Source organism: Abramis brama, assembly GCF_963993115.1.
Source record: "Abramis brama genome assembly, chromosome: 2".
Classification (NCBI taxonomy): Eukaryota; Metazoa; Chordata; class Actinopteri; order Cypriniformes; family Leuciscidae; genus Abramis; species Abramis brama.
Genome location: NC_139964.1, coordinates 38855477 through 38881268, shown reverse-complemented (window position 1 = coordinate 38881268; position 25792 = coordinate 38855477). Strand labels below are relative to the sequence as shown.

The window sequence follows — 25792 nt, the reverse complement described above, 5'->3', positions numbered from 1 at the left end:
GTTAGGGCTAATCAGTCTTAATTTTCAGATTAAAATTAGGCCAATCAACCTTTTTATGTAACTGACTTAAAGAATTTATGACGAGTCTTGAAGAAAAAAAAATTAGATGACTAACTTGTAAAACTAGTCTAAGCAGTTTATGCAATCGGCCCATGAGTTATCCATTTTAATAAGTCTGTCTGTTTAACTGAATTAACTCACCAAATCTGTCAGAGCAGCTCTTCAACAAACTTATACTTAATGAACTGTATGGCATATACTTCATCAACTGCAAGTTCCATTGCAATACATCATGACTCCAGTATAGCTGCTATTACTTGATGTGCTACCAAGAAAGCTACAACATATTCTCTCTTTATTTTTATAGCCAACCTCACACTCATGTCTTATTTCATTTTTATGAATGTCTTATTTCATGAACGTTATGCAATGAAACTGCAGGTCTACACGATATAATACATGACAAGAATCAAATTAGCAAAACAGAAAAACTGCATTTTTCTTTCTAATTTTTTACTCTTTTTTTTTTGCCTCAAGATTATATCCTCTGCCCTTTGCTCATCTAGAGAACTTTATAATGAAGGGTGTCTTTTATGTATTTATTGCACTGGACCTATATTACTGTTATAATATAAAGAAGCCTCAGTTGCATATGATCAAAAATACCTATAATATACCTTGTATTTCATATATCTTGTATTTTACATATTGTATTTTATATATGTTTTTTAAAGTTTAAAATAATTTTCTTTCTACTGTAATATATTTTAGAGCATAATTTATTCTTTAAATGGCAAAGCTGAACATGATACTTCAAAAAACATTCTAATATGCTGATTTGGTGTTTAAGAAACCTTTCTGATTAATATCAATGTTTAAAATAGTTGTTCTGCTTAATATTTTTTTTTCTGGACTCTAATGAATGGAAAAATGTAAAGAACAGTATTTATCTGAAATCAATATTTCTGCAAATGCAATGCAATGTAAAAGTATTTTACAGAATTTAATGCAAGAATTTAATGCATCCTTGCTCAATATATATTAATTTCTTTAAACAAAAAAATTGATTTCAAGTATGTTTTGTTGTAGGACTTAACTGTGTGTCGGATCAGGTGCTCAATATTACAGGAGCTCCCTAGGGTAAAGTCCTGGCTCCCTTCCTGTTAACTCTTCATACAGCTGACATTAAATACAACACTGGGTCATGTCACCTACAGAAATACTCAGATGACACTTTGATTGTTGGATGTGTGAGAGAAGGCATAGTACAGAGGAATCACTAGTGTCTTTGTGGACCGTGTGACCAGAATCCTCTTAAGCTCAATGTGGAAAAAACAAAGAAGATGGCTCTGGACTTATAATAGGAAGAGGAAACCTTTCACCCCAGTTTACATCCATTGGGAGGATGTTGACACGGTAAATTCCTCTAAGTACTTGGGAATGCACCTGAACAGCAGCGTTGACTGGTCTAATAACATCCAGAACATATGAAGAGTTCAGATGCAAAAGCCTCTAAGTGCCATCTGAAATTTTCTTCTAGAATGATATTTTTTTTTATCAAGCTTGTATATTTAAGTTCAGTAATTTCACTTAAATGGCAATGGAAATGACCTATTAATTGTCATTTAAGTGAAATTACTGAACTTAAATATACGAGCTTGATAAAAATGATCATTCTAGAAGAAAATTTCAGATGGCACTTAGAGGCTTTTGCATCTGAACTCTTCATATACAAGAAAGGCCTTAGTCGACCATTCAAAATATGCAGAATATGAATATTCAACCTACAGTAGCAAGTGCCATTTTTATGCAGTGGAGTCTGTGGGTCTGTCTTGGAGAGTACAGTAGTTCACTGAAGGTGGTGGCCAAGAGGAGGGTGCTGTCCAAACTTTAAAATATTATGGAGACCTCCATAACAAGAGCACTTGTAGTTCTTGAATTATCATGCCCTGGTGTATCACTGAGAGACAGTGAATCCTTCCTGCCCACTGCCATTAGTCTGTACAGTTTATCCCTGTACTAATGTGACTATATTGCATTACAACCACTTCCCTTTAGCTGCACTACACATTTACATACATACACAAGTTTGGCGCCTGTAAGATTTTATATTGTTTTTAAAAGAAGCCTCTTATGCTCACTGAAGCTGTATTTATCCGATTAAAAATACAGTAAAAACAGCAATATTGTGAAATATTATTACAATTTAAAATAACTTATTTCTATTTGAATATATTTTAAAATGAAATGTATTCCTCCTGTGATGAAAAAGCTGAATTTTCAGCATCATTACTTCAGTCTTCAGTTCACATAATGATTCAGAAATCATTCTAATAATATGCTGACTTGGTGCTCAAACATTTCTTATTATTATCAATGTTGAAAATGGCTGTGCTGCTTAATATTTTTGTCGAAACCATATTTTTTTTTAAGAATGTTTTAATGAATAGACAGTTCAAAAGAACAGCATGTATTTGAAATAGAAATCTTTAGAAACATTGCAAATTTAGTTTTTGATCAATTTAATGCATCCTTGCTTATTTTTTTATATAATTATTTTTGAGTATGCAGTCATTGTAGAGAACCTTTTAACTTTATTTTATTAATATGTTTATTTTATTTCATTTTATGGTTACGTATATCATGTACTGTATTTTGTGTAAACATTTCCTTGTGGAGACTGATCAACCGATCAATCAATAAATCCAAGTCCCCCTTAACTCATTGGAAAGTCAATGATATATCTTTGTGCATGTTACTGTAAACAGTACACTCTGTCTCTGTTTGTTTTGGTGTGTGTGTGTGTTTTACTTTGTGTTGTCTTCAACTGGACAAAATCAAGTAATCTAGTCTCTAATTTATTTATCTGCAAAATAAATAAAGTCTTTCTAATAATTCATTCTTTCTCTCTAGACTGTTTTGAATTTGCATTATAAACAAAATGAAAAGCTTCTGTTTTCCAAACTTTCGGCAAACATGTGACTTATGTCTCTGCTAAATAGAAATTTAGAAAGAGTTTCCTGGAGGATGAGCGGTTATTAAGTCCTAGACGTCCCCCAAGGGTTTATTTAAGAGCTTATGCAGCAAGCATGTCCCAGATATAGACGTGCGCTCAGACCTTATCGCTTCTCGCAATGAACATCTGACAAAAGGCAGATTAGGCAAGGGGTTCTTCAGGAATGTGTTACAAGCCTCACTGACTTTTCTTAGACTCATGCTATCACTCTCTATGTCTATAGAGAGTTTGAGTTTGGCCATCAACACAACATGAAAGCTACAATTTATGACAGAGCATAGTATTTTATTTATTTTTATTTTGTATGAACACACAATGCTAACAACGAAGTTGACTCACTTGATGGTGTCCACCTGTTGACTATTAATGGTGTGTAGCTGACCTAGTAAGCAAGAAAAAATCTTGTTTTTATGCTGTTGAATTATTATTGTATTAACCACAAACCATTTTCAAAGATTGCTTTTTTAGATTGCAAACAAGCTTGACAAAAGGGCATACACCATCATCTAAAATGATTTAACTTCTCAGCTCGTCAAAAGTTTTTAAAACGTGCTTATTTTAAACGCAGTAGCATAATCTGCATAACTGTCTGTCTGCACTGTCGAACAGATAATACTGTAGGAGCACTTCTCATGACCTTAGACCTTCTGGTGTCGCAGTAAAATGACTAATGTGAACACTTTTCCAGATCATTCATAAATCATCCTTTCTTTACAGAAAAAGTAGATTACATGGACAAACTGATGATGGTGGAGACTGCGAAACTAACAGGGTAAATAAGTCTCTGCTGTCCACAGATGCTGGTCAGTTTAAAGGAATAGTTCCACAAAAAAAGAAAAAGAAGAAAAAAAGAAAAAGAAAATGCATCATAATTCACTCACTTTCATGCTGTTCCATTTTTGTATTCTTTTCTTTTTATTCTTTGATACGAAACACAAGAAGAGGTGTTAAGCAAAATATTGCATGAAAAAGAGATGCTCAGGTAGGGATTATGTGATTTATGCCATTTTTAAACATTCTATATTTTTTTGAGAACTCCAAAAAGAGCAAAAAAGCACTTTTGAAGTAACATAAAAGTAGTCTATCAGTGAAAGTGGTAACCTGAAATTGTAAGCTATCTCTGATCTAACCCTTATATTTTATTTAACCTTCAGATGTTCAGAGTATTCTATCTCTATACTGAAGTCATATGACTTTAGAAGTTTATCTGAGAAACATACTTTAAAGCCCGGGACACACCAAGCGGTCGGGCGGTCGGGCAGTTTTTGTGTGTCGGCCGACAAAGTTTTCTCAGTGTGTTCCGCGCAGTCGGCTGACATTGGTCCTCGTCGGCTTTTTTTCGGCCGATTCGACATGTTGAAATACTCTCGGTGAGAGAGAGAGAACTCTGATTGGCTGTTCAGCTTAGAGAACAGGCATAGTTCGAATTACAGGGGGTACTGGGGGGTACTATACCCCCCAATGAGAAATTCTGTCCCCAAAGGGACAGAAATTACAGTTTTGGGAGGGTCAGACAATTTTTCTGATATTGTGAAAAAATATAATTACAGTTACAATACAAGTCAACTCCTATTTTCACTGTAGGAACATTTTAATGTTAAGCCATTTCAGACACCCCTATTGTGGACCGTACCATTTTTAACCACCGTGGCTAGAATCAATGGAGATAGAGAATGACTTCAACTTCTCAAGCAAGTGTCAACGTTGAATGACAAAACGCTAGTTTCATAAAGTATCATTCTTTTCAACATTCCTTATTTGTATATTCAAAAATATTTAAAATAATCTAATTTAATACATATAATTATAATTTATAAGTTATAATTTTTCAATGTAAATTATTTAATTTTATTGGTAACAGCCTAGTGTCTAATTATTTTAATTGAATATATTTATCAAATTTAAGAATTTGAAATGAAAGATGGATCATACATTTAATAAAATTAGGGGAAAATGCCCTTTATAAAGGTACAAAAAATTATTCTGAGTGTTTTCAAACAGTGATGTAATGAAACATTGACAATTTAAGCTTGAAGGGAGTAAAGCCTCTGTTTAGGCTATTAAGGAAATGTAATTTTGCCAAAAGAAGAACTTTTATTTTAAATAAATGTTCATTTTAAATCAGCCTACTTCAGTGTGATATGTTACCATATTATCATGCTTAACACTAAGAATTTGAATAATTGTAATGTGATGATCAGATGCAGATATCTAAATCAAAGAATATGGGCGGTTTGCGGGTGGATTATTTATTTTTAACAGTGGATTCGGGTGACTCAAAGTGCACCAGATTAATGAATTTATCTTTAAAATGTACAAAATTTTCTTCCGGGGGGGCATGCCACCGGACCCCCCTAGAGATACCAAACTTCTCCCACAAAAAATGTGGGAAACACATTAGGCTATATGAGGATCTACAAAAAAATACTAATTTAATTAGCTTATTATTAAAATACATTATTATGGTTTTACCACCTCCGCCTCATTTTGAGCCAGGAAAACCCCTGAAATAGGCAATAGGCTTCTTTTACTTTTATTATTATTACTAGTATTACTTTTACTAGTAATTATGGTATTTCAGTGCACTTCTAACTTCTAACTTTTGGGAGTTGATCAAATCAGTTCTCTTTTGGATATATAATAACAATGAGATATTCTGTAGCCTACTGATTATCAGTTTGTCGCATGTTTAGACCTTGTATGTGTGTTGCACAACACATGTTGCACTTGGCGATCACGGTGGGGATTGATATGGTAGTGGACCATGATGGTCATAGAAGAAGTGAAGGAGCAGTACCCCCCAATTATGGTGGGGTAATTCGCACTCTGAGAACAGGTACAGATAGAAGGTTGTTCTAATGTTACGCCATCTTACCTGAGTGTTCCTTGGGCGAATATTTCAATATTAACATGAGCGGAGTGGAATAAAGAAACTGTTTAGCAGGACTGATATTCAAAACGGTAAGCACGCACTGCTTTGTTTATGGTTTGTGTATCTGCAGTCTGCAGCGTCGGTTTCCCTTTTTGAATGACGAAGAGGCTATAGATGAATATATCTTCAGAAACAGACAGTATAGTCTCATTTACACACAGGTGCAGAACACGCATGCTAGCTGACAGTCGCCTGTAGTTCTCTCGGTGTGTTCAAATGCAGCTCTCGCAGGCGACGCGAGGCGACAACATAGTCGGCTTTCATCAGCACTAGTTCTTTGGCATCAGTTTGGTGTATCAGTTAAGTCTATGTTAAAAAAAAATGGTGCCATGAGGTTTGACACTGGTTCTTCCATGTCACATGACTGATTACAATAGAGCATGATTGAAATTAGACGCAACTGGAATGGCAGAGATGAAGGTGAACAACGGCTCAAAAATGTGTAGGCCTATTGTTTCAGTACAAAGACTTGGAATATAGCACACATTTGGACTACCATTGTGATATTTAATTGGAGCTTATAAGTTTAAATCCACTCTGCTTGTATAGACCTTATGCACCAGAGAAACAAGGGCACCGCCATCTTTAGAATATTGTCTTTGAACATCCGTTTTTGCGGTTGCTCTGTATATTCCAAGCGGGAAGGAAGTCGACCGGAAGTTGAAGCCGGCCGCGTGCCACCATCTTGTAGCAGAACTTCACCTGCTGTTAGCATCCCATTGACTCCCATTCATTTTGGCGTCACTTTGACAGCGAATAACTTTACATCTGAGGCGTTTAAAGACTCCATTTGTCCATTATTTATTTCTAAACAAACACGACAATGTATAAAATGCTCCATTACCTTGTAGCTTATGTTATGGCCCCGTAGAAGCAGTTTTTGTAAAAGTAGTCTAACGATTGCGTCAAAACCACGCGACTCTCTGTCGCACAGTATAGAGATTACCGTATGGACAGGAGGAGAAGCTTGCGCGCAATCGGGGGGACGTGGAGGCAAAATGACAAAGTAATTAATCAGAATACTTAGCAAAAGTTTCTCCTGCTCCTAGCTCATTGACAGCTCATACTCACGCTCTCCGTCTCTGCAAGTTTCGGAAGGGAATGATTCAGATTTCTCATGCCACAGCCACTAGAAGACAGACGGGTTGCTCACGTCACATCTACATCGTCAAGCTCTGTTTGAGTCTGCGCGTCAGGAACGGAAGTCCTAAAAAATCGCTAAAAATGGGCTTCACTTGTCTCAATTGAGTTCCAATGAGATGGCTCTGTCCACTTCTTATACTGTCTATGGTATATTCCTATGGCATTGCTGTCCAGGAGTAATTAGCTTTTGAAGTGGATTTACTTAATGTAAAGTTAACGAAAGTTTTCATGAGGATTGTAATGTTTAGAGCAGATGTCTTAACAAATGTCAGTAGACCGGGAAGATTTTAAAATGAGCCGTTCATTCATAAATATGCAAGATCGCTGTGAAAATACAGACCGGAAGACAAAAGACAACGAGCGCAGCGCTGAAAAGGGGCGGGGCTACATAAGGTCTATAGAAAACAGAAGCTTGACATTCACAATTTGAATGTGTGTATGTGTGACACTGTGTGTGTGCTAATTGTTTCATATGATACATTACAATATTCTAATATCTTCAGTACTTCAACACGAACTATTCGCCACTGGTTCTTCAGTCCAGTACCATCATCTGTGTCAGAATGTCAGTCACAGTCACAGATAAGAAAATCAAATTGGCCTTCTTTCCCAATCTTTCTTCCTCCCTCCCTCCCTCTCTCTTTTGTTTTTGGTGCAAATGCCCCAGTTATGAAACCACGTACATCCCACTCAGTCAGAGGTTTGAGCTCCTGCTCCCTCCCACAGGGTATGTACCAATATGCACGGAGCACATTTTCACAGATGCCATCAGAGAACAAGCATATGAATTACCAGGCAGCCTGCCATCTTTGAGTTCAGACAGAATGCCATTAATACCAGATGAAGAGCCCAAACAACAACAGCACAACAACATGAAAGCCCAAAACAACTGGGACCAGGTAAAGGTTTCATCATTTTATATATTAATGTCTTGATTAACAAAGACTCCAAACTCAACTCTCTCTCTCTCTCACACACACACATACTCTCGTTCTCTCTCTCTCTCCCTTTCCCCCAAAAGTTGTGACACCATTGAAACTACCAGCAGACTTGAGGGACTCTGTGAAAAAGGATCCTGTCAGCAAATCACGTTACGATTAATAAAATATATGCCACTGTTGACCATGACTTATTCAAGAGCTATTATGAATTCATGCCTACAATTAAAGAAAACACAATCGTTTTAAAATTGAATGCCAATAAATATTAGTATTACCCAATTAAGTCACAATTAATACTAAGCAGGCTGATTAGCTGCAAATGAACACTCCAATTAAAAGATGCACGTACAAATGGAATGAAAGGGGGAATTACACTGCCCATAGCATTTGGCCATGTTGAAACGTGATGAGAATATGAGCTAGATAGACAAAGGATAACTATTTGGGATTTTTACTTTTAAAAGTTACAGTAACAGTCTTTTTTTAGTCTTTGCACATTGTTGATTTGGTGCTGCTATACGGTCAATGCTAGAATAGACCAGTGGACCAGAAATGAAATAAAGTGGAAAAAACTAAACAAAATAAAAACATGAAACTTGCAAAGAATCACAGATATATAATATAATATAATATAATATAATATAATATAATATAATATAATATAATATAATATAATATAATATAATATAATATAATTAATATAAGTATGGTATAATATAATATAACATAATATAATATAATGTTCAAAAGTTTGGGGTCTGTAAGTTCTTTTCTTTTAAAGAAAGAAAAATGCTTTATTTTATACTTTTATTCAGTAAGGATACATTAAATTGATCAAAAGCGACAGAAAAGACTTTCACATTACAAGAAATTTGAATAACTACTGTTCTGAGTTCATTTGAATTTTCTATTCACCAAAGAATGCTGAATATATCATGATTTCCAAAGAAATAATAAGAAGCACAACCATTTTTATGATAATAATAATAAATGTTTTTTGAGCACAAAATCAGCATATTAGAATGATTTCTGGAGGAAATGTGACACTGAAGACTGGAGTAATGATGCTGAAAATTCAGCTTTACATTCAAATATATTAAAATAGCAAACATTTAATTTAATTAGTAGCATCACCGTTGTTACTGTATTTTTGATCAAATAAATGCAGCCTTGGTGAGCATAAGATACTTCTTATGCTTAAAGCACTGACATCTGCCAAAATCTGTTTTAAAATCTTTAAAACAGTGCTGTGCTGAAAGCTGAAAACATGAATTAACATGAATGTTGTTAGATATGAAGGCTACAAACAAATTAGTGCTTTGTTAATACATGTTTACCATGTTTACCAATAAAACAGTCAGATAGGTTCAATCAACCCTTGCATACAGAACAAAATGAGATAAACCTCTAACTCTCAAGACAACTTGATAAAGCTTCAGTAATGAGGAGGCATTGGGCATAAATAAAACATTACCATAGACCAGTAAGTTGTAATGATATTCAGGTCAATGTTTTAATAGAAACAAGTACAGTTGCAGTTTCAGCTTAGGTGCCTGTTTACAATACCGATAAGCCTTCCTGGCTGCACTTAGACCCCATATTGATAATGGCCCATTTTGCTAGGCATAGATGTTTAGGTTGCATAATGGACAGTGATGTAGTCAGCCAGGAACTTTGCTTTAGATGAGCTTGTTGTTCCAATCGACCTTCTTAAAGACAGCATATCATGCTGCCAGAGCACATAATGAAAAAGAATCCAAAATAGCTTCAATTTATGTAAGGCTGGTATAAGGCAGACTTGAACCCAAGGCTTATGTGGGCTTTTATGTTCACATGAGCAATCAAGTTTTCCCCTGAGTCTGACCACCCACATTGTGATATTTCAGGCATAGAAAGTCCAAGGCACATTTGGCTCTCGGTCCCACCACCGTCCCCCACAACCCCTCCTGCATATCAGTCAGTATCGCATCTAAAGCAAAGGACTCGTAGGTGAGTTTGTCAGATGCAAATATCGCTGCTGATCATTTGGGAGAAGGTTATGACATGGTGGCAAGGGCTCTGTCAGGGCGAGAGAAAGAAAACGACAAAGATCGAGGGAGAGAAAGGCGGCAAACCTCAGGAGAGGATTTGTAATTCCTCCTGATGCTTCCCAAGCTTCGGCTGACTGTTGACAGTCAGGCAGGCTGTGCCTCACCGAGCGCTGGTGTTTCCTTTGGGGCCCCCCTCCCGGCCGAGGGGGGAGGTGGAGATTTGCAATCCCACCCCGTCAAAGTGCTCTCTCTTAAACACTCACATACACACACGTACACACACACACACACAGCAACTCTCCACAGGAAAAGCAGGAGACAGAATGCGCAGCCCCTTCACAGCAGCTTTGGTGCGTCGTGGCGTCCAAATGGGATCTTGCTACACTTTGATAGTTGGTTAATTACTCATATGATACCACACAGATGTCTGGGGGGCTCTAGCCGAATATTCGTCTAACTAACTCACTGACTGATTGACTGACGGGATCCTGGGGAAGGCAGACATTTAAGGAGCGGTAGGTAAAAAACCAGGAGGCATTTATAATTCATAAGTGTAACAGTTTACGTGCCGTTCAGGATCTCTTTAGTGCCTAGCTGATGCTAAACTGAGATGCTACTTGAAGGGCTGTCTACTAAATAGTTCCTTGTGTACCAGGTGGTGGCAGGGACTTTGAACAGGAAACACATCTTGGCTCAGAAGTGTTCCTTTGCTGTCAAGATAATGAAAGGGGGTTTCAAATGATTCCAAACAAGATGAGAGTTGATTAACTTTTCTCACTTGTGATTCTTGTGTACGAATAGGCTACATTTGTTATGGATAAAATTGCACAACTTATTTGAAAGAGATTATTTTTTTGTGTGTGTGTGTGATTAGCAACTTTTTAAGAATAAAAAATAGAAATTGTATGCTCTTTTCGAACAGCATATCTAATGAAATTTATATGGCATCACTGTAATGTTAAAATATTATTTGGTACCACTTCAACAATGAGAAATAGATTTGTTACGGTATTTATTCATCTTTTTTAATGTTCGTTGATAGAAATACAACTCTTTATTGTAAGTTCATGTTAGTTAAATTATATTAACAGATACAACTTTTAATAATGTAGTAATGGTCAATGTTGAAATCAACATTAAATAAGATTAATAAATGCTTTAGATGTATTATTAGTTCATGATATCTAACAAATAGAACCTTATTGTAAAAAAGGTATCTGATTGATATGAAACTGAATTGTTATTAAGCTGTAGTAAATTACTAGAACATAGTGAATGTCTTTTTTCATGTTTAAGTTTGGGAAACTGCCCTAATGAATGCCAAACGCAAACCAGAGCGGAAATGTGTGTTGAGGAAACCAAAGTGATGAAAGCCATGCAACGGGTGCATTTTTAAAATTACAAATGAAAAAACAAAAGCTTGGTGCTGTGCCACTAGCACCATGCCAGCACTGATGGGTACTTGCCTGGGATGACAGGAAAGGCAACGTCTCGTCCCCATAGCATGACAGTAACTCGTACTGGCACTCTCCATCTGTGCTCCTCCACTAAATCCCTTTTGAAGTTGTGTTGAAGTTTTGCGCATCTAGTGTTATACTTTTAAGTAATTCTCTTTGATTTTGTTTCATTCTGAGGCCTGCATCGTATGTCTCTTTATTTTGTGTGTGTGTGTGTGTGAGCTGTGACAAACTAAACTTTACAACATTGTGTGTTTTTGATGTCCGTCCTGTTGTTTCTTTTTCTACAGCTGCACTAATCAGGATCGTATCACCTCATCTGGAAATCAAAGAGCGAACTGCGTTCTCTGCAATGGGCATTACGACACTACAATTGTTTTTGCTAATGGCCGTCCTGGCCACTGGTGGAATATGTCTGATAAATCGAACAGAGGAAGTCCAGGACAGTTTTCTTCAAAACTCTACTACCTCCAAAACCAATGTGCATAAGGGTCTCCAGCCCACCAACAAAAAGGCCCTGCTGAATAACAATACCAAACTTCCATCCTGCAAGGATCCCACTTCCATCACGCTCTATTTTAAGTACATTAACACAATTATTTCCTGTGTCGTATTTGTGGTGGGAATGGTAGGTAACGCCACCTTGCTGAGGATTATTTACCAAAACAAGTGCATGAGAAATGGACCCAATGCCCTCATCGCCAGCCTGGCTCTTGGAGACCTCATCTATATCACCATAGACATCCCTATCAATGTCTACAAGGTAGGCACCTTTGTTTCTTCATTATTTTCAATTGGTAGGAAACATGACATCATGTTGTTCTTAAAGGGATTTTTCACAAATCAGACAGAAAGACCAGCCTACACTCTTAAAAATAAAGGTTCTTGATTTGCATCTGTGGTTCCATGAGGAACCTTTAACCTCAATGGAATGTTTCCATTGTACAAAAGGTTCTTTGTAGTGGAAAAAAAGGTTCTCATATTGTTCTTCACATTAAGAAAATCAAAAACGGTTATTATATGGCATTTCTGAAAACCCTCTATTGGAACCTTTATTTTTAAGAGTGCATATAATACAGTACAATACAAAAGAGAGTACTTGTGTACACATGTGGAGAGTGAGCTGGCAGAGGAAGTTGGGAGGATGCTTAGATGCACAGGGCAAGGGGCCCTATAATTATACGGTCACTCAGAGTTTATCTCCAGGGCCGTCCTATTACGGTTACTGAGGCTTTTATGATGAGTACAGCAGGGATATGGCCTGATAAAATAAACAGGGGATTGAAAGCCCATCGTCCAAATGAACAGCCCTGTTTTGACTAATGCTTCATCACTAGCCAAAATTCCCTTGTCTAATACTCTGCTCATCAGTGAACTGAGTACTTGACAGTGAACAGAGGCCTCTAGCAGATGGGTCAGTGATGTGATGCTCAATTTTTTTTTCTTCTTAATTTTAAATACATTAAAAGTGTAATTCAGACATGCAATGACCTTTTCAATGAATATATATATACACGCACATTATTTAAAATATTTGGGGTTGGTGTGACCCCCCCAAAAAAATTAACTTAAAAACGTACCTAAGAAATATATGATTGTTTTTTTTTTTTGTTTTTTTTTAATGATTAAAGTCCCCCTGTAGCCAATAATTTAATCCCTTAAAAATCATCTTTGATGACCACAATGACATTTAAACGTTTTTTTTCCTTGGAAAAAAAACGCGGTTCTGTGGATATGCAAATTAGCCCTGCCTCCACTCACTCACACCAGCTCAGAGATCCACTAGTTTACGATCACACTTTGACGTGATTGGTTACAAGGTAGTTTGTTAAGTCAGAAACACCCGCAATTTCAAACCGAGTTATTGAGACTGTCTTTGGTTCACTGCAGTTTTAAGGAGAAAATACTCATGGTGTAGGCATGAATTTTCACATGGTTTGTCTTAAAGCACATCAAAAACACCACATAGACATATAAACAACATTAAATACTTGATTTTCACCACAAGGGGACTTTTAGATTCATTTACTTTCTGTACATTTACTTATTTTTGTTTAATACTTTTTACTTGATGGATACACCACATGACATTTTTAGAGTCATACACTGTATACTTTTTAGAGTCAAAATTAAAATTAAACATACATATGTTTTTAACTATATACAGTACTGTGCAAAATTTTTGAAAGCATTCTCACTTTACAGCATTTTAACACAAGTGCCAGTACTTTTCACAGTACTGTAGCTTTGCAGGAAGGTTTCTTCAAGCATCTTGGAGACGTTCCCGCAGTTCTTCTGGATTTAGTTTGTCTCAGTTTTTTCTGTTTCTTCATGTAATCACAGACGGACTCGATGATGGTGAGATCAGATCATCCTGGCTGTTGTCAGATTGCTTGTGCATACAGAAATCTCACTGGATTATTACAATTAATGGCAAAAACAATGTTTGGAAATGTAAACTGATATTTCCTACTGACACACTACAGCAAAAGATATAAATAACATGCCAAAAAGTTTTGCACAGTACTGTATATTTTTTTCTTTATCTTGGACTTTCTTATGCATCATTGACCCGGGTCAAATTTCCTATCTGTAGTCTATCTATATGATTTATAATGTTAAAACACTCTCTGAGGCAATGTGCAACAGTTTAGCACAGAATGTTTCCAGTTTTTACAAATTTCATTTTGAGGGACTTTTCAACAGGATGTTGGGCGGCGATCCAGAGAGCTTCTCTATTAGGATGAAAGGTGTCCGTTTAACATTGAAAGCTCAAACAACAACAGTGTTTTAAAACAGAAGTGCGGCAGTTAGCATGTCTTGTTTTGTGACGCACAGACTTCTGTGCACTCCAGACCACTGACTTCCAATATACATCAAATGCACATACACACTCCATCTGTGCTAAACTCCACACTCCTCATACAAACAGGGCCAGGATACACCCATGAAGAGCTTCCTCCTTTCTAAACCTGAGCATAAACCACATACTTTTCCTGTTTAACAAAAGACAACGCCCTTTCAAAGAACCCTGTCAAGGCTACTTGAATGATGAGACTTTGCAAGAGTCCAAACCAACAAAACACAAACCTTCTACTGACGCAAAACTTCTTTTCACAATGGGGTACACTTCAAAAAAGAAGACATGAGGATTTTGTTTAACACTACTAGAATCTTCCAAGGTGAAGACTAGCAAAAGTACACAACGAACAAAGAAGTGTCTGGGCCGATATACAAGTAGCCATTGAAACTGCACTAAATCAATTTCATCAAGACAAGATGTGTGCCCTTAAGGCCAAAGATGGGAACAGAGAGTCAAAGCAAAACAATCTGCTACTTATTTAAGTTAAACTGTTTCAGAAACCAGCAAATTCCAGAAATTTAGACTGCCTCAATTATGGTTAAACATCTCCATTTCATTCCAACTTTATAAATAAATGTACAGACATAAGTGCTTAAAATAAATAAGAAAATGCATCCACATTTCATTCATCTCAATGCAATGTATTCTACTAGAGCTTGTGGGTCATATGGCTGAGGAATCATAGAAATGAACAATCCTTTTTTTCTTGCAGCTGCTTGTCACAAAATGGCCGTTTGATGACAGCACATTTGGACTCTTCCTGTGCAAACTGGTTCCATTCCTCCAGAAAGCATCTGTTGGGATTACAGTACTCAATCTGTGTGCTTTGAGTGTGGACAGGTAAATCACTGCTTCACCTTTTTAAATATTTGTCACTTTCAGTGTCTACATGTTCTAAACCTCATTTTAAAAAACTTGCCTTTTCTAATTTATTTTCATCTTTAAATTGTCAAAGAGTTTTTCTACTGATGAGAGAAACTCATCTAATAAAAAAAGCTATCTACACACCTTTCTTTAATTTGACCTTTAAACATCAGGCCTCCTTGAGGTTACAGGTTCAAGTTTCACAGCCGAGGTCTTAGGGTCAGGGAGAGACAAAGGTCAGAAGCTGGGTTTATGGTTTTAGGCCTAGATGTGTTATAATCTGTCACTCCTTCTCTTAGCTATATTGTAATTCAGATATTTAAAGGGTTAGTTCACCTCAAAATGAAAATTTCCTGATAATTTACTACCCCAATGCCATCCAAGATGTTCATGTCTTTCTTTCCTCAGTGGAAAAGAGGAAAACATTTTTCTTGCAAAACAAGTTTCAAAACTTTTTTGAGGAAAACATTTCGGGATTTTTCGCAACGCAATGGACTTCAATGGTAACCAAATTGTTGAAGTCCAAATCAATGCAGTTTCAAAGGGCTTTGAAGTGCTTCAAAGGGCTTTGCATGATCCCAGCTGAGGAATAGGGTCTTATCTAGCGAAACATTCGGTCATTTTCTAAATAAAATAAAAATGTATATACTTTTTAACCACAAATGTTCATCTTGTACTGGCATTACATAATCACGTTGGAAAGGTCACGCTGGACGTAGGCGGAAGTACCGCCCCATTGTTTACAAAGCGAACATGCGAAGACTAATACAAAAGCCCTTTAACAAAAAAGGTAAAACAATGATGTCGGACGATTTTGAAGTTGGAGGAGAAAATGAGATGGAGTTTTTCACCCTACCCTACCTTTTTGGTAGGGTACACAGATGAAGACCTTAGGGAGATGGAGGAGACCGCTACGTCTAGAGTGACCTTTCCAACATGATTACGTAATGCCTGGCGCATCGCAGACCAGCACAAGACGAACAATTGTGGTTAAAAAGTATATACATTTTTATTTTATTTAGAAAATGAATGATCTTTTCACTAGATACGACCCTATTCCTCAGCTGGGATCGTGCAGAGCCCTTTGAAACTGCATTGATTTGGACTTCAACAATTTGGTTACCGTTGAAGTCCATTGTGTGGAGAAAAATCCTGAAATGTTTTCCTCAAAAAACGTAATTTCTTTTCAACTGAAGAAAGAAAGACATAAACATCTTGGATGGCATTGGGGTGAGGAAATTTTCATTTTGAGGTGAACTAATCCTTTAAAAAGAAACATATTTCACAATTCTTGTCTCAATCTCACTGTATGCTTATTGTACGTCTTCAAACCAAACATGACCTAACTTTTCAGACTCTATAATTTTTATTCTCATAAAGCATTGTGGAAGCATTGTATTCTGCCACAAATACATTATGCTGTCTTTATCAGCAAAAACAATTAACAATTCAATCTTAAAAATCCAGTTTTGAGTACATTTATTTCATTGGACACTGGTGTCTATCTGTATATTTTGTAGTTGTTTAGAAAATTGTAATTATGTAATTATGTAATTATTTTGACTGTAGAAGCTCAAATTATATACAGGTAATTTGTCAAAAAGTAGCTTAATTTCTTTCTTTTCAATTTATCCACCATTTTAAAACCAGAGATCTCTTGCCATTTAAATTAAGAATTTTGTATGAAATGAGAAAAAGCTGTATTTCCCGTATCATCTTGATCAGGGTGGTTCCAATGAAAACCTTTTCAGGAAACATTAGTGCATTTGCGCATGTGGTTTAGGGGAAAAGGCGGGACGTCCACTTCTTGAATCAGGGCACTTCCTCCAGTTTACAAGGTCAGCTCTAATGGGCACCTCTCATTAGAAAGTATTTTCCTCATCAAGAGCCTGAAGCCACCTGCCCACTTCAGTTTAAACGCTACCATAAAGAAGGAAGAATGGCTGTTATCTTGTCGTATGTCTATACAATAAAAATAAACTAAAATGTTGTCTTTCGGCCAAATTTTTAAGATACTGTATAAGCCAAAAACAAGCCATCAACATTTTTTCCCGTGTGAATGATGTTTCACTGACATTTAGAACCATAAGAGCGAATCTGAGCCACAAATGTCTAGCAACCCGTCACAATTTTTAAAGAATGAATCACTTGAATCATACTGCTGGACTTAATTTCACAACAGCACAGCTGCTTTCAATTAGTTTCTGAATCATGCCGAGGAAATGTTCAGCACATCTCGTCAGATCTGTTCTCCCCATGTTGCGTGAGCTTTCAAGATAATACATATATCATCCAGGTAGATGCTGCACATTGGTGGTGGTTGAGGAGATTCCCCCTTGTAAAAGCGCTTTGAGTGCCGAGAAAAGCGCTACGTAAATGTAATGAATTATTATTATTATATCACGTCTTTCTTATCCGTCTAAGTTTTGGCAAAGTGGATACATCTCTACTTAGTGAAATATAAATGTCCCATTGTTGTTGAACAGGAATATTCAAATGGGTTATAAAAAAAATATATAGTTATATAAAATCTTGATGCACCGTTTTACAGAATCACCCACAAGAGAAAAGATATTAATGAAACAAACAAGCAAACATGACTTTGAGCAAAGGGAAACAAGCAGCCAGGCAAACCAGTGACTATATCCAAACAAACAGCTGAAGTATATCTGTGAGCATTTTAGTAATATGCATATTACAATGCAAAGCAGCCTTTTCATTAATCTTAGATACTGTAGCTGTAAACCAGTAGCTGAAAGTTGGCACAGCTGCACGCACGGCAATATTTTCACAGAAGCTTTCCCACGCGATAGGAATCTGATCAGTCAAGCTTTGCAGGTGTTGATGTAAAAAAAAAAAAAAAATGGTGTTGAAGATTATACATATTTCTCTGAGGTCATTCACAGAGATGTCTAGTTCACATAAAGTGGATCTTAAATAAAGTGGATCTTTCCATCAATCCATTTTATGAAAAGTTAAAGTTGGCAAGATGAAAAAAAAAAAAAAAAAAAAAAGGATTTTATTTATTTATTCGATAAGAGAATGTACATAAACTATGATGGAAACACATTTACCAAAAAAATCCCTTGATGCGCAAAAACAACACCCCCCCCCCCATCAAATTGCTGGAGATAATTACCTCCCAGAACTGTCTCACATGACTGAGTTCCCAAACACCAGGCATCCACCGCCGAACGCAAGATAACACGACAGCATTCATTGCATTTAGTCTGCACGCTCTAAGGCACAAGTAATGTATAATGTACGAAAAAACAGCCACAGTGGCTTCTCGATTGCAGCAACTTCCATTTTTATTACTAGTAAGTGACAATTTTGTTTTCTTAAATACAGTACATGCACTGTTAAAAACAAAGTTGCTGCCTGACATTTTTTAAGAACAATCAACTTGGATGTTTAAGTCATTTCAACTTAAATTACATTAAACTGACTTAATATAATTAGTTGAATCTTGTATATCATAAAGAAAAAGTTGAAAATGGCTTAACTTATTTTGATGAGTTAAAGCAATGTAAAACATGTTGTCCTAACTTATTGATCGTATAATTTTTTATAGTGTGAGATAGAAATTTCGCAATTGTTTTTATGCGATACTCTTTTTGCGCACAAGTTAAATGCACATCTTTGGATGAAAACATAGCTAATGACATGTCTCTGTTGTGAAATGTTAAAACAGATGAGCGATCTCATGAGAGTTTTGTTTTTGTGGCTCAGGTACAGGGCTGTAGCCTCCTGGAGCAGAGTGCAGGGGGTCGGCATTCCCCTCTTTACTGCCATTGAGATCTTCTCCATTTGGGTCCTGTCCATTATCTTGGCTGTACCAGAGGCAATAGTCTTCAACATGATCACCTTCGACTACAACAACCAAACCATCCGCACTTGTATGCTCAAGCCTGAAAGTGACTTCACGAGGGTAAGCTTTAATCGGATGGATGTCATTGCCGAAGTCTTTTCCCTTCATTCACATAAACACTCAAGCACTTTTTGTAAGTGCATCCTGTGTGGTTGACCTCGAGCAGGATGCTATGCACGATTTCTGTCATCATTTACAAACTTTGATCTTGAAAGCAACATTTTGCGTAAATCACAGACAATGCAGGGGATAAGAGTAAAACCTTTGGAGTTTTCTTCAGTTTTCCCATGCAGACGATATCTGGAGATTTCTTTTTCTTTGTTCGGTCCAAAGAAGTAAATTGATAGCAGACCATGAGTGAAATTACAAGCTGATGTATCTCTCTCAAGCAGAGCCATATGTGTGGATGAGAAACCGAGTTCATTCTCTCATATGAACCCTGCCATTAATCTCAGAAACATTGGACAATTCAGATGAGACAATTTAATACAGCACAAATTAAATTATAAAAATGAAATTAACATTGTGTTGTTTTCACTTTGATTACTGTTTTATATGTTAAACAGTTATGCTATAGGGACCTAAGGTCAGCTGATTATTATCATAAAATAAACCCAGCAGGGTGATCAGGATGCAACGCAAAATGCTTTTCCTGTTTATTGCATGGCTACAAATAAGTAAATTATTGAATAAATGTTAACTGCTAAGTAAAGAACAAACAAACAAACAAACAAACAAAAAACTATATTTTACAACACTGAAAGTAAAAAAAAAATACAATAAAATTTGTATTTTATTATATTTATATTATGCATTTATATTATATTTATAAAATGTGATGTTATTCCTGTGATGACAAAGCTGAATTACTCTAGTCTTCAGTGTCACATGCTGATTTTGTTCTCAAGCAACATTTCTTATTATTATCACAGTTAAAAACAGCTGTGCTGCTCAATATTTAATGGAAACAATGATAGTTTTTTTTTTTTTTTTTTAAGGAATAGAAATGTATTGACTTTTTTTGTAACAAATGTTTAAAAGAGGAAGAAAAAAAATCTTACTGACCCCAAATTTAGTCTATATCATATTAAGCTAGAATGTCTTCCTCTTTTTTTCTCGAATCCATCTCTTTATTTTTTCTTACCGGTTCGTTGCTTCCGGCGTCTAAACATCAAAAGTTTAAGCTCACAGTTAAAACAATACTTAAGTCTTCTGAGGGCATTTTTGCTATATTTTTACTACTTTCAATTAGCTACCAATTCATGTTGGTATAAAAAAAATTGTGCTGTGACAACTCAGCCCTTAAATGATCTCTCACTGGCTGTAAACACTGCATCATTCATGACACCGTAACTTTTTTCCTTTTTTTTTTCTTCCTATAAACATAATGGATACTGTGAATGTCTTTCATCTGCTTTCAGTTCTATGTAGATTTGAAAGACTGGTGGTTATTTGGCTTTTACTTCTGCGTGCCACTGGCCTGCACAGCTGTTTTCTACACCCTCATGACATGTGAAATGCTCCACCGTAGAAACAGGAGCCTTCGGATCGTCCTCAGTGAACACCTTAAACAGGTATGAAAAAGTCCTTAATACTAGTGCTCGTAAACCTTCAAGTCAGTATCATTCAAACATAAGGAGTATTACTGCAAAGTGCACAGTCTTATTGTCTTTATTAACAATTAGATCATGGATGGGCAACTTCAGACCTGGAGTATCTTGCAGTTTTTTGTTTTTTTAGTAATTCTGGAGACCTTGATTAACTTGTTCAGATGTATTTGATTAGTGTTGGAACTAAACTCTGCAGAGCAGTGGCCCTCCTGGACCGAAGTTGCCCATCCTTGAATTAGATGATATTATACTAATCTTTTTAGCCTGTTATGTGCTAAAGTCTGCAAAAGTAACATCTCTGAGAGAGTACATTATATAACATTGAACATATGTGGATCTAATGGCTTGTTTATGTTTTTCAGCGGCGTGAAGTGGCTAAAGCAGTCTTCTGTTTAGTGCTGATCTTTGCTCTTTGCTGGTTCCCCCTTCATCTCAGTAGACTGTTGAAGAAAATGGTTTATGTTCCAACTGATGAAAGGCGTTGTGACCTATTCAAGTGAGTGAGCCTTCGCCAATTTTTACTCTTAACAGCGGACTGATTTATTTTATACCCTACATACTTGTACTGTATGTGCATGGTACTTATTTCTTGACATACAAGTTATAGTTTGTACTAAAGTGTTTACAGATAACTTCCAAATAAGTTTACATACCTCTAACAGAAGCTGTAAGACTTGTAACTAAAAAATAAAAAAAATAAAAAGATAAATTAGATAAAATCTAAAAAATTTAAAATAAAAATAAGATATATAAAACATATTTTAAATGTAGTACTGTCATTAAACAGACTGATTAAAACACTGTATTTCATTATATTCCACAAGACAAAAAATATATATTAATTTAGACAAATTGTACTGTTTAGAGTTAACAGGAATATTCAAATGGTACATAAAAATATATATAGTTATGCATTAATAGTGATAGTTGTGTATGAGTCCCTTAGTTGGCCACTGAAGACATCATATAGCCACTGTTGGAAAAACTCAGACATAGAGCATGATGGGAAACCAAGACTACAGGATCTTAACAAATTTCTGTCAAGATTATTGGGCAGCTTCCCTTCTCAGGACAGATCAGGGACAATAATGGAAAACCTGGAAATATCAGGGAATTTTAAAAACTGTAATTTAAAAACAAGTCATGGATATTAATACAATTTTAAAAAGTCATGTTTTTTTATGTGACTATGGTATAATATTTCTAGTGTGATTTTTGTATAAGCTCAGCTTTAAATTAATTGTTGTATTTTAAATCTTCAGCTAGTATTTAGTATTTGTCATTGCAATCTCTAAAATAATCCATCTTATTAAAAAATGACAAACATCTTGTAGATTGTGCAAGTGGTATATGTAAACTCACACACAACAAAACTAAACAAGTGTCCAAACTTTCAGCTTCCTGTTGATCATGGATTATTTTGGCATCAACTTGGCCACTGTAAACTCCTGCATTAACCCCATCATCCTCTACTTTGTCAGCAAGAAGTTCAAGAATTGCTTTAAGGTGAGTGCTTCTTCCTTCATTAACCAGCCATTGCAAACAGACTCATACAGAATGAGTGAATGCATACGTTTCCTCACGTCACGACTTCGCAAAATCAGCGGCCACAGAACATTCATGTGCTTGATTTATGGAGACGAATGTTTAGGTGTCTGTGAGTCATTCTCAGAGAGAGATAAGCCATGCCCAGCCATGGGTGTCTGAGCGTAGATTACAGACAATGACGTCAGATCCTAAGTGGGCCCCTTTTCAGTAACGAGGATGATCCCATAAATACAATGCAGCTGAAGCGTTTGTGAGACAAACCATAACACCAACTCAGTTGGCCAACCAAAGTTCATGGCCCTAAATACAAGCAAACTGGTGAGCTGTGCAAGAGATGGTGTAGGTCCAAGAGAAATATTCAACATTGATTTACTATGGGCCAAAGTTAGCTGCATGCGGGGCAGCATTTCTGCAAAATAATATTACATTGTTTCTTGCACATTTTACAGCATGCTCAAATTGAAATGTCCCGTGAATGGTGCTAAAAGCATGTTCAATTGTTTTCGAAACAGAAGAATGTAAAACTGGCAACATTTTAAAATGTTGGCTGTTATCGTGGCAGTTCAAAACAGAAATTTTCAGCAAGTGCCGCTAAAAGGTTCAAGCTCTATCTCCTTCGAAATTATAGTACCACCTACACTAAACCCTGCTCTAAACGTAACCGATAGTGTTAACAAAAGCAAACCATGCCATTTTAGCTTACTTCTACAAGTCTTTCAGCTCTTTAATCGAGTGTCGTGACACTTTTTTTAACTGGATTCGTACCTGAGCGTTCCGAATCGCAAGTGCAGTGCTGTACCAGGTGAGCTAGTGAGCTAGTTTACTATGCAAGAAACCCATGTCATGCAAACGTTAAAAAAATGTATTACTTAACAAATCATGCACTGTGGTGTGTTTTGGGGTCATAACATCTAATGAGCTTATGTTGCAACAATCAAATGATTTTCCTTTATCTTTATCACTATTTCAGTCCTGCTTGTGCTGTTGGTGTCATACCAAGAACCAGGTGTCCAGCTCAGGCCCCGTGAACGGCACTAGCATTCAGTGCAAAAACCATGAGCCCGGCAACCTCAATACCGACAGAAGCCTTCGCAAATACAGCGACTGAGAGGCGGGGGACAGTCTACATGCTTAAAACGCATTAGAAAAGCGGACATCATCAGTGTCAAACTTTGAGGTGGAGAGCATTGTAACCATTCATATGAAACTAAAGGCCCTGTGCTCAGCGCAGTATCAGGATGTCTTTATATATAGCTTCAGATCAGACAATGGACCTGATATATTTAAAGTCTCCCGTAGACCTAGAGCAGCTGTTCCCAGACATTCAGAGTGTTGTTTTTCTGTGTGAGAGAAGTGGTAGGAGTGAAGACCAACAGCAACAGGATGCAGCTGAACCTAACAGCTACAAATTAACCCTCATCAGGAGCTCGACATGTTTTCCTTGCGTAAATACTGCACCATGAACAAGCTCTGGATCGTCACTGTCTGATGTGAAAGGAAGTTGCAGAAAGGAAGAGTAAAGTGGTGAGGGTCAATCTGTGTGTGTGTGTGTGTGTGTGTGTTTGTGTGCATGTTTTTGTGTTCCTTCCTATAGGCTTTGCCAAAGAAACTCCCATGCAACTGAGGGAACAGCCTATCCTTTTGTGTCCGGTTGTTATTATTAGCACATTGAATGCAGTTATGGAAGCTTGATTCAAAACTAGTTTGTAAAACAGGAACTTTCATGTCACCAACTGGCTAAAAGTTTATTTAGTTGTTAGGGCGAATCATATTGTGCGCTGGACGTCACCTATATCTATTTAGAGTAGTAGGAAGATAATGAAGATATGCCTTTTTGTTTAAATGCCAAATTAAGTTTCATGTGTATATGCTTGAAAGGTGTTAGATGAATATGTAAGCTCAGAATAAAAAAATACAAAAAATACAAAAATACAAACATGAAGATCATACAGCACATGTGAAATGTAACAGCTGGATTGTGTTCCAGATTTGAGGAGGCAAATAACTTTGACCTTGGTAGGATTTAAGAGTCATTTCTAGGAATGACTCCAACTGCAACAAATGCTGGGTTATAGTGTAAAAGAAAAAAAAAAAAAAAAAAAATTGAGTATAAGGGCGCGGGAAAGGGGGCTTTTGTGTAATCAAAACAAAAACGCCCAAGAGATACAAACATATCTTTGCTTTATTTTGACACTGTGAAAGTTCTGTGTGGAGAACTCATACATGCTATTAACCTTGTATACATTACTTCAATATTATTAATATTTAATGGTCTCAGTATTTGTATATCATCTGTATTTTAAGTTGAAATATTTGTTTTCTTTATCTTGTTGTACCAAAAATATACTCCACCATTCAAATGTTTGGGGTCAGTAAGTATCATTATTTTTATTTTTTTTAAATAAATGTATATTTTTAATCTGCAAGGATACAAAGCAAAGACATTCATATTACAAAATATTTCCATTTCAAATAAATGCTTTTGAACTTTTTATTCATCAAACAATCCTGACAAAAATATATCAAAGAACTGTTTTCAACATTGATAATAATAACAAGAAATGTTTCTGGAGGATCATGTGACGCTGAAGACTGGAGTAATGATGCAGAAAATGTAGCTTTACAATCACAGAAATAAATTGTATTTTAAAATATATTAAAATGGAAAAAAGTTATTGCAATTTGTACTAATATTTTACAATATTACCGTTTTACTGTATTTTTGATCAACTAATCGTAACCTTTGTGAGCAGAAGAGACCTCTTTCAAAGACATTATTAAATCTTACCAACCCCAAACTTTTGAAAGAAATCCATTTTCTTTTGACATAATTTGAAACTAATATGAATGACATTGTACACGTTCTGACAGAGATCTATATGGGTCTTGATAATTTGAAATGCTAAGTGTTGAGGGATATTTTTATGCATGACAAAAAAAAAAATAAAGAAAAAAGGTCATGTTTGAAGTGGAATTTGATGTCACGGATTACCCTTGTCACACTGGTTGAACTTTACCACCACTGAGTGAGGAATGTTGCACAGTTATATATATATATATATATTTAAACTTATTATAGCACTATAACAACCGACCATCTGTTTACTCTATATATGCTATGCAGTACAGATAATTAACTTTAGACTATTTTACATATCATGACTGACTGGTTAAAACTTGTCAAGCTTCTTCTCATAGACTGCAACAGCATTAGTCCAATCTTCTAGATTAGCTGCTAGTTATTTTTGAGAGTATTGGACCAGACTATTGATTCTACCACTTAAAGCAATGTTGTCTTATCTCCTTATCTCCGAGGTTTCAGTGTTAAAAAGATAGGTCCCTTGTGAGAGCTGTCTCTTTTTGGCCTGGGAAGAAGCTCCAGTATGGGAGTGATTTGTGATGCACTTTGACCCACAAGGCAACACGGCCCCTCTGGGTCATCAGTGTCAACCTAGAGGATGTGAACGGGGCATACTAGAAGCCTTAATGTAAACTGTGGAGCTGAAACCATTATCTG

At 36.2% G+C, this 25792-nt stretch overlaps 1 protein-coding gene across 2 annotated transcripts; it reads left to right on the top strand.

Moving 5' to 3' along the window:
• Positions 1-10264: 10264 nt before the first annotated feature.
• On the top strand, positions 10265-25243 carry ednraa (endothelin receptor type Aa). Of its 2 annotated transcripts, none has more exons than XM_084107192.1 (8): positions 10265-10577; positions 11810-12282; positions 15095-15222; positions 18979-19177; positions 20539-20691; positions 21090-21223; positions 22125-22233; positions 23246-25243. In XM_084107192.1, the coding sequence occupies exons 2-8, from the start codon at positions 11872-11874 to the stop codon at positions 23381-23383; spliced, it is 1272 nt and encodes a 423-aa protein (XP_083963318.1). In that variant the 5' UTR covers positions 10265-10577; positions 11810-11871; the 3' UTR covers positions 23384-25243. The 2 variants fall into 2 exon arrangements, with proteins under 2 accessions (XP_083963318.1, XP_083963319.1); XM_084107193.1 differs by having other exon boundaries at positions 10406-10581.
• Positions 25244-25792: the final 549 nt, after the last annotated feature.